The following is a 12,367-nucleotide window of genomic DNA, read 5'->3' on the forward strand; positions in this document are numbered from 1 at the left end:
GTAACTAGTAATATTTACAACCATTGGAACAATTTCCAGAAAATAAGAAAAATAATAACATTAAGAAATTGTATAAGAGAAAAATCTGACAAAATTACATTTGCTTCAATATGAATAAGAATGAATGCAATGATTTGAATAAATTTACGAGGACAGCCCAAAAAGTTTATAACCTCAGGTCGAAGATGGAAGCACTTGTAAATAAAAGCTAGTCACACCTATCTAGCATCTACGTATAGTTATTCAACATAGTGTAAGCCATTTTTGACACCGCAGATGTGCCTGTGAGTTATTGTGACTATTATTTACGAGGGCTGTCATCTTCATGTTGAGGTCGGAAAGTTTTTAGACCACCCTCCTGTGTACGCAGGTATGCTGTAAACCCAAGGTTAATAGAAATACAAGGTTATACCATCATGTAATTGGCCTTGCTAGAATTTTCAATATGATCTATGTACCGACTGCTGGGTTAGACAAGCAGATTTTGACAAAACACGCAACCACTCAGAGTCTATGACGTCACTATTGCTAGAATTTTCAATTTAATGTATCGTAGCAACTGCTGAGCAAGAAAACAGATTTTGACAAAACACTCAAACATCAGTCGTACACGCGTTATGGTATAACCTTGTATTTCTATTAACCTTACTGTAAATCAATATATATATATATTATGTATATGTAACATTTTGACACAATTTGGAATGGAATGTAGTATGTTAGGACCGTTGCCACGGGTGGGGGGAGGGTGACACTCTAATGGATTATGTGAGCCAAAAAATAAAAAAAATGATTAGCAAAATTTAGATTGTCATGACTGCAAAGAAATTTAAATGTTGCTCCTCAAGAAATATATAATTTCAATTGAGTAGGAAATAGATAGAAAAATAAAATTTGATCCTTTAGAATGAAAGGAAATAGTATTAAATGAAAAATGAGAACAATTGATTAAAGAGACCAAAAGAAGGCTCGGATAAATAGTGGCAAAAAAAAGGTGAAAAAGACAGGGCCCTGGTAATTCGTAATTTTCTAAAAAAATTATTTACCCACTCCCTCCGGGAAAAATCCTTGCACCGGCCCTGTTACAGTAGGTATAATTATTGAGTTATAAAGATAATGAAAAAGAAGTAATAAATACTAATAATTAATGAATTATCAAGTAGTCAGGATGAGTATTGAGTAGTAGAAAAAAATAAAAACAAGATATATAGAAGATCTTTCTTCTATATATGTAAGTAATAGACGATAAGTATTAAACAGGGAGCTCTCGAGCCAAGGTTGATCCCTGATGAGAGAGAGACATAACTCCCTTGCGAATATTTGTTCTTCCGTTAGAATCTACATATGTGAGTGATGCTCTGGGAGAAGATCCTACAGGAGGAGTTCCTGGAAAAAGAAAAACGGAGAAAATAAGTCAAATCATAGTGCATCGTCAACATATAAATACTCTTGATCATAAACAAGGGATACCCTATATATTCTTTTGACAATATATCTACATTATCAGGGCCGTCCGCAGGCGGAGGATCTGTAGCCCCCTCCCCAAAAAAAGGATTTTTTGATACTTAGTAGAAAATTTAACATTTGAAATTTAATTAAATTTTTCAATTTTTTTCCAAAACATTTAATTCTTTGTGAATAGCTATGGATTTTTGATTTTTTTTCCAAAAAATTTATATTTGTAATTTAATTTTAGACATTTTTTGGGTAAAAATTTCATTCTGCGTGAACAACTTTGAAATTTTTTTCCAAAAAATTTAACTTTTTGAGAATAACAATAGATTTTGAAATTTTTTAGATGACTTTTAATAAATAGTTTTCATTTGTAGCTTCTTTTAAATTATATTACTTGGTTTGTCTAAAATGGGGGGGGGGGAGCAATTTCTACCTCCCCGGTCCCCCGGCCTACCCTTGCATACACTCCAAGATATTAAAGTTTAGAAACTTTATTTGATTTATGGGACTCTATTTGGTCACCATATTATGGTTTTTCGAAAAAAATTTATAATTCTTTCATAATGATAGTGAATGTTTGCTATTTTAAGTGTCATTTGCAATGTGCTATGTAATTTCATTCCTAATAAATTTATTCCTTATAGAATTCATTCCCGGACATTTCATTTTCCCTTTCAACAATGATATTTAGCGACATCATACGGTTTCAATCAAGAGCTAAATTTAAAGGAGGTGAGACACGCCGTTATCCTTATTGTATCAGGCAACCTTTCCTTTTAAAAAAGTCCTGAAATCATCTGGTAGTTAGCCAAATATGTCAATCATGCCAACCGCTATTTATTTCTTATCTACTCGTAAACCATCACTCGCAAATTATTTCTTCAACATTTTAAAATAAATTAAATATTATTAAACTCTACTTTGTATTTTATTCGATACTGTATTGTGTATAACATTGCTTAGTAATATTTGATAAAAGAGTACTTATGATTAGTTATTATATTATTTCTATGAGTAAAAGGCCAAATTTCTTCATAGAAATAATAAAATGACCGATATATATATTATATGAACGACGAAGGATCAACAAGAAATTGTATTCCGTTTCTTTTGGAAGCGGAGCATAATAATAGAATAACTTATCACTTTGTGAATTTATCAAAAATAATAAATTATGCAATAGCCATGATGCATCAAGGGAGAAGAGGGAATCGACAGCTGACAACAAAATATATAGGGTATTTTAGTGTTAGTGAGGTAACGCTCTGGAGAATAATTGATCCTGGAGAAGGGAGTGAGGGGGCCCAGCAAAGTTGCTCAGTTTCTTACGTAGATCTGAACCTTGAGAAGATGAAAAGAAGAGAAAAGTGGATGAAATTGATGAGGTGAAGTAATGATGTAGACAAAAGGAGGGGAAAAGGCATGACAGGATTTACTTCCACTTTCCAAGGTATGAACAACATCCACGGATCGAGATTACACTCCTAAACACTATTAAAGATTTATCATGACGTCATTTTTTATCCATACGCACCATAAATCATGCATTTTCGTCTCCTATTAATCAATCATAATCAGTGCCCAAGTCTCCTTCTCAGCCCTACATAAAAACTACTAACTAGTTTGGACCGCATGAAGTCATTAAATATATCTCTTTAAAGTTGGAATGATATGGCGGATTTAAAATTTTGCAGGCATTGAATTCACAGGGAATTTCGGAAATTTTACAGGAAATTTTGAGGTCCCTTGTGGTACGAACTAAACGAATCAGACGTAAAGATCATTTCAGAGAAGAACTTTTGCTGAATAGCCACATCATAGAGTAGTGCCTTTATCACAATTTTGTGATTGGGAGGCCTGATTTGAGTGAATATATATGTTTCACCATTAATAGGACCTTTAAATAATAATACTATAATTTAGGTATATGCCCTCCTGATGATTACGGCACTGTATATACCTATATACTTGTTAGGTGCACTTTCAAATTTTGGACTTTTTTCAAGAACTAATGACAGGGACTTTCCGTGGAACAGGACCGATTTTAAGGTCCATATTAATGACCGATACAACCTTAGAGAATGCAAATGATGTTCGTAATCAATTTTGAGAAAAAAATCTCCAGCTTGCTTTAATAGTGACGGGACACATAACATACAAATAAATAGTTTCTTTGAAGATGAAAATAATTTGGGTAAGTATTTTACATAAATATAAGCATATATATATATAGGCAATATCTCATAAATATTACAGGCATTTCTCTCTCTCTCTCTTTATTGCACTTAAATCTACGATTTATGTTTGTTTTAATGTGATATATAAATAGTACTTATTTCTATAAATAGATTTGAGTTCGACCCTTTTCATTGCTATTTTTAAATTCCCTTTCCTTTCATACTTCCAAATACAAACATAAGACGAGGATATATATAACTCTTAATGTATTAATGTTTAACGGTTGTTTACCAAGTTATTTATTAATTTTGATTTTCAAACAATGTTAAGCAAACTTATCCATCCTTATTTAGGACAGAAGACTGGAAACCCCTTGCAGTTCAGCCTCATTTCGGTCCATATCAGTCTTAAAACTTATAAAAGCTCTGGTCTTGATGACTTCACTCAACTCTATTTGTCCTTTGTTTAATCAGTTTTAGCTATGACATTCTGAAAGATTGAAAATCTTAAGGACCGGTCCGAAGTCTGACTAGACCGAATAAATATGGGCTGACAGAAATCTACTTGAGTGTAACTTAAGTCGTTTTACATATTAGATGCTGCTTGCACGAGTATATGATGATAAGAAATAATAATTTTAGAGTACTCACTCATAAAAAAAAAAAAAAAAAAACAATCAGACATAGTTGGAATTATGGCTTGAAATTAAAAAAATCCATAGAAAAGTCACATTCAAAATATCATCACAACTTGAAAGGGCTGTAATTACTTAGACCTTAAACCTAATTTGGGATCCATCTCTTTCAATCAGGTATGAAAAATGTCAATAGGGGTCGTTCTATTTATGAGCGTTAGTTTACGCTAAAAAAATAATTTAGAAGCTAATTGGAGTGGATAGGCTTTTGGGCAATTTTGTAACTCATAAAACGATAAAATAGAATGTTTTTATGAAAAAATAATAGTATTCATATTAAATAAAATGTTGTGGGTTGGGTTGCAGTTACAGAGTTTAACTGAAGCTGTACATGAAGCCTCGTAACGGCAACCCATAGTACTTTATACTTTTCTCCAACAAAATTTTGATTTTTTTCAAAAAAAAAAAAAATATATATATATATGATCTAAAATTGTATTTTTTAATTATTATTTGAAATATTCAAGAATAGGATAACGATCGGAAATTTTTAATAGAATTGCATCGGATTTTTTTTTTTTTTTTTAATCATCCCATCAAAAAATTATGAATGAAAAAATGGCCATCAAGGGATGGACTTTTGTAGAAGGAAAGGAGAATAATACTTTTTCTATGAATAACCATGTATTTTTGAAAATTTTCTCCAAAAATTTATTTTTTAGGGAAAAGCTAAAATTTTGAAATATTAAAATGTATATTTGAATTTTTGATTTTTTTTTTTCCAAAAATATAATTTTTGAAATTTTTTTTCCGACGAAATTTTAATTTTTTGATTCTTTTTGAAAAAAATCCGTCAAACAAGCCCTCTGCCCCCCCCCCTCTCTGCAAAAAATATATATATATATATTTTAATGGATACCCCTGATAGAAAAATTATATTTTTAAACTATTATTTAAAATATTAAAGAATGGGAATCGGATCGGAAATTTTTACTAGAATTGTATGGGAATCGAGATGTTTTTTTGGAATTTTCCCATCACTACATAGTTGAAATAATACTGAATAAAAGTAATTGTCATCAAGGGAAAAAAAAATAAAAAAAAACATAGGACCATTTTAAAACAATGAGAATTTAAGATGATCCTCCCAATTATCCTTAGAGTATCTTTAACTCTACCTACATACATTCAAAATATGCAAATTAATAACACGAACCTGATGGTCTATTGTTTGGAGATGATGGAGACGAATTGTTTGGACTAATAGGTATAGTAGACGTGGAAGTGAGGCGCGACTCTGTACTTCGATGGAAGGAGGATGTTCTAGAGGAAACAAGGCTCTGGACGTATGTATCCATAGAAGGCGGACCGTAAATTGAATGACTGTTTGCATTAGCTCCACTATTATTATTGTTCACAGAGGAACCTGCTATCATATTAAATTAGGAGGTCTATGTAGATAGATAAAAAGATCTTTCTCACCTCGATTATCTAGGATTTTAAAGGTTTGCACGGAGTACGCTTTTCGAAGTCCTAAAGTTATACATATCACAATAAAAGTTATTGCACCAATTAAGGAACCAATAATAGTCCAAGTCTTGGTAGATACACCCAATACTTTTTTGGACGGCCTAAGAACGGAGGAAGGAATACCCTCGGAGGAGTGTTTCCGACCTAGCGATGAACTACAAAATATGTGTGATATTATTCTTACATGTCAAGGGATCTAAGTATCAGAAACTCACTGCTTTTGTACTTCTTCTTGAGTAACAAGATCTTCTAATGGATGAATATGACTTATTTGTGAATCCGAATGAGATTCCTCCACTATTTGACCAAAGACTTGCTCTCGGAATACTTGATGGTAATTTGTAGTTGTCGTTGTTTTTGACGTTGTTGTTGTTGAGGCTGTTGTAGTGGTTGTCGGAGGAGGAGTTGTTGTTGGTGTTGTCGTCATAGTCGTTGTGGTCGACGTTGTTGTACTTCCTTTCCTCGTTGAGCTCTTGTTTTTCTTTTTACGTCGACGGCGAAGTTCCTTGGAGTATTTACGACGAGGTACTTTTGTTGTCGTCGTGGACTCCATCATTAATTTGAACTCATTCTCTACTGCTTTTTCTCTGCAAAATTGTGTAAAATATATACGTTTGAGTATTTGTATGGCGTGAATGGCAAGAGTCTCCGTACCTTAAAAGCTCCTTTTCAATTACTTCTAAATCACTGTGCAAACTATCCTTTTTCGCGGAGTCATCCTCCTCATATTTGATTCTCCCATTCTCTAGATCTGATGATTCCTCTTCTGTCCCTCGAAAAAAGAAAGCATTTCTCAACTTTTCAATACTCCCATCTCGAACATATCCGCTGCTCAATACTTTTTGCCGAACACGGTGTGTGGGACCCGGAGTGGCACGCTTGGACGACTTGTAAATTTGTGTCAAGCCGTAGACAGGAGGAATTCGACAGATTTCGTCTTGACTCTGAGAGCAAGGGGACAGTATGTCTAAACCTAAAATGAGCCTGGTGAGCCACGTGTATCCCTTTTTTCACTTTTGTTTGATTGTTACCTTGTGAGTGACAATTTGTGCAGGGGATGCAAGTCCCGGATTTGCGATAATGCCGATGTGGGCATGGAAACGTTAGCGCATTCCCTTGATGACTATGATCCACGGCACGTTCTCCATGTGCGGAAAGGGATAGGAGGGATGCTCTCGAATACTCGGAACAATAGGACAAACATAACAATAACAAACACTGGAGTAGCACCCAAATATCTAACATGTTATTATAATCTCTTAGTCTGATCCGTGTCTATCTGTGTGTAGCTACTTCTGATAACTAACTCACTATGAATTTAACATTATACAAAGTTTAGCTTTTGTATTTATTATAATATTGTTTTTTTTTTCTTCTTCTTTTCCTTCTTGTTCCGTAGTATATTGTCAGTAGTAAGTAGAATGTACATGTAGTAGTAGTAGAAACACACATTATAGTTGTAAGAAGCTTTTTTTGGTCGGCAGCAAAAAAAAAAAAACTTTAATAGAAAAAAAAAGTGGGGAAATCGCGCGCTCACGCTTTCACCAGTTTTTTCCTCTTTTACATAACTTGATAAATGTAACAAATAATTCTAGAATGTTTTATAGTATTTGATTTTTTTTATACATATAATTTTTGGTCAAAAGGATTTAATATCGTTTTAACTTGACTTCAGCAGATAAAAAATACCTTCATACTATGATGTAGTTTGATGGAAAATAAAAGGATAATAATTACAGAGGAGGAACTAATGGGCAGTGGCCTTAATCTTTTTTTTTTTTTTGTGTGTTCACCCCCCTCATTCATGATTTTTTCATATTCAATGCGCAAAATTTGTTCTTATCTGCAGCAATTCCTACGGCTTTCTTCATTATGATTGTTTGTAAGGACTTTGAACTTATATTTATCCCTCTCCTCCTGTTTCGTCTCTTATTATTATGTTCAAATTATTTACTTTATCCTTAATTTGTAATTCACTCGTGTACAAAAACGATCCCAAAAAAGAGTACGTCCGACTCTCCACATCCCAAGAGTAGCCCCTACATATGATCTCTCACCCTCTATTTTTTCACCATTTAATAGTTAATAACATCATACATCAAAACAAGATAGAATGATTCCTTTTATATTCTTTTAAGAGAGTTCCTCAATTTATATCAACAAATTTATTCTGATAGACCCTTTGGGTGTGTCACAAATGCACTTAAAGTAGTCAAAATTGATCCTTACATAAATAATAAAAAAAAAGAGAGAGAAATGGGATAGATTTTATTTGTTTTTAAAATGGGAGTACATCAAATTATGTTTCTAAACCTTAGCTACAAAATTTGAGGATCTCAATTCTTCCCACAAATTTGAGTAGAATACTTTTCATGTACTCAAATATATCCGTTACATATATAATGAAGCAAAAAAAAAAAAAATTGGGCTTTACTCCTTTTCTTGATTTTTATTCAAGGTTGTTTTATGTTGATGCACAACATATATAATAATATATTACGTCATATCTGCTTCTAGGGAAGATAATTCACTCCTTTCTCTCTCTATTTTTCCCCTTGCTTTTTATTTGATGACGTCAATTCTCTACGGGTCCCATTTGAAGATGATGCTCGATAAAAAGGAGCGCTGTCTTTTTTTTAGGCCTACCAGAGGACTTTATATGAATGAATGAAGTTAATGAAGCATACTTTACTCAAATGCCTTTTATTCCCTTTGAATATCCAAATAAATAAAATAACAAGAACACATTTCTTGGGTTAGGTCACTCATAAACATATTTAATAAAGTCATAAGTAGGAAACACCATAAATAACACCCCCCCCAATGTTTAATTGACATACCTATTTTCCTCCTTATTCTACCGCATCTAACGAATCAAAACACAAAAGGACCATGGAGTAAGATCATATTCCGCAAAATTAGGATGTAACGGGTCATTTACCACCCCAGTTTGGTTCCCTTTAGATATTTATAATGGAACATTAAAGTCTACAAATTACATATTGGGACCCATTTGAGGGAACATGCCCTTTCCCTAGATTATTCATTATTTATATTGTGATACCTAGAATACAACTCCCCAGCTTAAAATTTTTAACAAAGTAATATGGTTAACAAGACATCCACACTGGTGGTCTTCAGTCCAAATCCCAACCTTGTGTATGTTTTAGTTGGGGCCCAGGAGGTGAACATATAATTAAATAGGGATATGAAGGTCCTGGTGACAGATTTCTGTTTACATTTTTTTTTACTTAGGGTGATTATACATTGATATCTAAAAAGAGAAAAGAAAGGATCGCTCTATCAGTGTCGATTTTAGGAGGAAGGGGATATTTAGAAAGTAATACATTTGACAAATTATATTCCGAACAGGGTTCCATAATTTGACCCATAATAATTAATTGATTCCTTTTTTCTTTTTTATATAAAAAAGTATTATAATTTAATTTGGAGAAAAAGAATAAAACAGGGTATTTTATTAATTTAAAAACAAAAAATCTAACCCTTATATATAACTACATCTTTCTATCCCTAATCATTATTCAAACTCATTTTTTGAACCATCGGCCCGCCAATAACAATTATTTTTTTATTGTTATTTCTTCCTTCCTGACTACTACTAACATTTAGTTATTTTTGCATGACGTCCAATTGACGTCACGAGGGTGTGTATGAAGGGCTTTCTCTTAATACATTTTAAAGATGATTTATATAACCATGTCCTTCATACGTACTATAAAGAATAAGTAATATTATAACATTATGTACTTAAACCTATTCCTAAATAACACAATATTCTGTTGATCCGAATACTCCTGTTCGAACTCTCCATCCTTTTGTCAATGATGAGAGGATTAGAGAGTGTATACGTCATGAACTTTCAAACAAAATTTAGTTTTACATTGCACAATAAATAAATTAAGTGGCAGCCTGGCTCCATTTTCACAAAAGAGGCTATGGTTAAATATTGCAGTTAAATATTTATTTTTATTCTATCATTAATTGATTTTTAATGAGAATTATTTTGATTTTTTTTTCTTCTTTTTTTAAAAGAAGACCATTACTTAGACTTTGAAATGATAAACACCCCGAGACACTCAAATCTCCCGGTAATATCTTATGTACATCACATTTTTTGCTCCTCCCCTTATGTCAATTCTTGATTGATCTCAATCTTTTTGTCCCCAATTTTTTTTTGTAAATGTACAAATTTTGTAATTAAATATCAAGGTTTCAAATAATGGTTTTCATGCCATCTTATTATTTATCTACTCCAACGATGAATAATATATAAAAAGAAGTCTTATTCTTTAAAAAAACATGTCTTAATTGAGTTGAGAAATATTCTATAAAGTTTAATATTATTTTCTTCAGCTAATATTTTAGATTATAAATTCAATCAGTTATCAGGGGTACTGAACATACGGAGTTGTACACAAGTTTTGAGATTAGAATGAACAAATTGTATACAAATGATGTATAATTTTGTATACAATTCATATCAAAAAGATTTTTTTTAAATAATTAATCTTGAATAAGATCAGCGTAGGCAGCAATAATGGCTTCCAATGGGTGGTGGAATTTGCTGCAGGTACTTTTGATTTACTTTTCATATACAAAGTCCATTAATGTCTTAAGATTTGGTTATCGGATTCTACAACTATGATAATCTACTTGTCACCAGATACTACAATCCAGGTTATTCAGATCTGGTGATTAAGGAGGCCATCAGATTTCACAAAAATAAATAAACTATATCTGAACTGACGGTTCATTTTTTTTTTTTTTTTTTGTCAGAATGGGTATTTTTTGGACTCGTAGAGAGACACTACCAGCCTCTTAGGTGTGCCTTGACAAGGTGGACCTTAATACATTACGTCCATGGGCATATCTGTCATGTAGAGATCAGGCTGCTCTGTAAAGGCTTTAAATACACCTTCAACAATCAATTTTCTTGGGCGACAATTCCCGAGGGCTCCTCCGGGATCCTCACCCTTAACCAGACGCTCCTTGATAAGGTAAATGGTTGGTTCAATAACTGCTTTTGGGGGACATTCTGGCCGCAAGCAAGGTTGTAATCTTTCGCCTTTGTTGTACTTGCGACATGATAATAAGTATATTGCTTTGAATTTATTGTGAACAAAAAGAAGAGACTCCGGGATCAATGTAGAATGGAAACACGATGTCTCGTAACTCTTTCCCGGCCCGGCAGTATCGTAAGTGACAACTACCAAGGGCAAATCAAGCCGAAATATCCAGTTAATTCTGGTTTTGTTAAGCATCCCCAGCAAAGTAACAAAGGCTTAAATAATTTTTGTTTTAATCGTCTTGATTTCTTTAGCAGAAAATTTCAATTACCGCCCTATAATATTTTTGGAGTCGTTGTAAATCTACTATTCGAAAGTTTGGTCAAATTCAAAGTAAATTTGAGACAGCATAGAAAAATATATACTATCACTCTACTCAACCTTCCCCCTCTTGAAATGTTATTGCTAGGAGCACAACCCCCACCCCTTGTCATATATATAAATGCATATTTAGTATTTATTTCTTCATGTTACAATCAATGCAAAAGTACCTACTATATTATTGTTTGTAAACAAGCCTATTCTTTATTTGTATACAATATATGTATATTAATATTTATGGATGTGACCCATCAACACAAAAGCAAACTAAAATTATTTTTATCAAAATGGAGTTTGGTTGGTATCTTTAGGCCAATTATCGTCAATTTCAATCAAAAAATTATTTTTATTGACCCTTCGGAATTGTCGCAAATTGTACTTAAATTCGCCAAAGTTCATTGTCACAATGAAATAATGATAAATTGAGGGGTTTTTCTTGAAAGGTAATATCAGGTATAATATGAGTTTCTTAAATTTGATAAAAGATTCAAATTAACATAGTAGTATCGGTTACTTCCAAACTCATTAATTAAATTAGTATAAATATGGTTATTACTTAATAACATTTATTATTTCTATCTAGATTTACAAATAATACATCTATTAGTCTAATATTATTATAGCATGTGTTAGTTATTTTCTCCAACGACTAATATCTTCCTTTGGAACAAGTCTATTGTTTTATTTCTGGAGTTTAGGTATCCACTGTAATTGATAAAACCTTTTTTTATTTTTTGATGATTTTTTTATTGTTATACAGTCATTTGGCCATCTTGTAATCTCTGATAATGTAGAAAAAGAGTTTAAAAAGATCCCAATGAATTTGCAAAAATAGAGAATCAAGCATTGTCCAATATTGACATCAATGAAACTGTTAAAGATGTCGAGATGTAAATGAGTTGTCTTTTAAATATTAAGATATATATAGCAAGGTCCATTATATAAATCACAAAATGCCAAAATATTATAAACTACTCCCATTTTTGTAATCAAATGATTTGCACAAGTGGATTGAGATCAACCAATTAAAAGAAAATTGACAAAATCTGAATAATAGAGGTTGATTTGTCTCCCCTTCTAATATAATTTATTTATATTGTGTCAAACTTTGTATGGAAATTATTAACAATGATGAAAGAAGGACATTATTTTTTTTTCAGTC

The 12,367-nt window shown here is 32.2% G+C and overlaps 1 protein-coding gene across 2 annotated transcripts; it reads right to left on the bottom strand.

Moving 5' to 3' along the window:
- Positions 1-718: 718 nt before the first annotated feature.
- On the bottom strand, positions 719-7,256 carry LOC121120775 (uncharacterized). 2 transcript variants are annotated; one of them, XM_040715648.2, is made up of 6 exons: positions 6,829-7,176; positions 6,452-6,770; positions 6,013-6,384; positions 5,750-5,952; positions 5,484-5,693; positions 719-1,386 (listed from the first exon to the last, which is right to left on the bottom strand). In XM_040715648.2, the coding sequence occupies exons 1-6, from the start codon at positions 7,040-7,042 to the stop codon at positions 1,253-1,255; spliced, it is 1,452 nt and encodes a 483-aa protein (XP_040571582.1). In that variant the 5' UTR covers positions 7,043-7,176; the 3' UTR covers positions 719-1,252. The 2 variants fall into 2 exon arrangements, with proteins under 2 accessions (XP_040571582.1, XP_040571580.1); XM_040715646.2 differs by having other exon boundaries at positions 739-1,386; positions 5,484-5,696; positions 6,829-7,256.
- Between the last annotated feature and the right edge of the window lie 5,111 nt (positions 7,257-12,367).

This window comes from Lepeophtheirus salmonis, chromosome 6, assembly GCF_016086655.4.
Source record: "Lepeophtheirus salmonis chromosome 6, UVic_Lsal_1.4, whole genome shotgun sequence".
Lineage (NCBI taxonomy): Eukaryota > Metazoa > Arthropoda > Copepoda > Siphonostomatoida > Caligidae > Lepeophtheirus > Lepeophtheirus salmonis.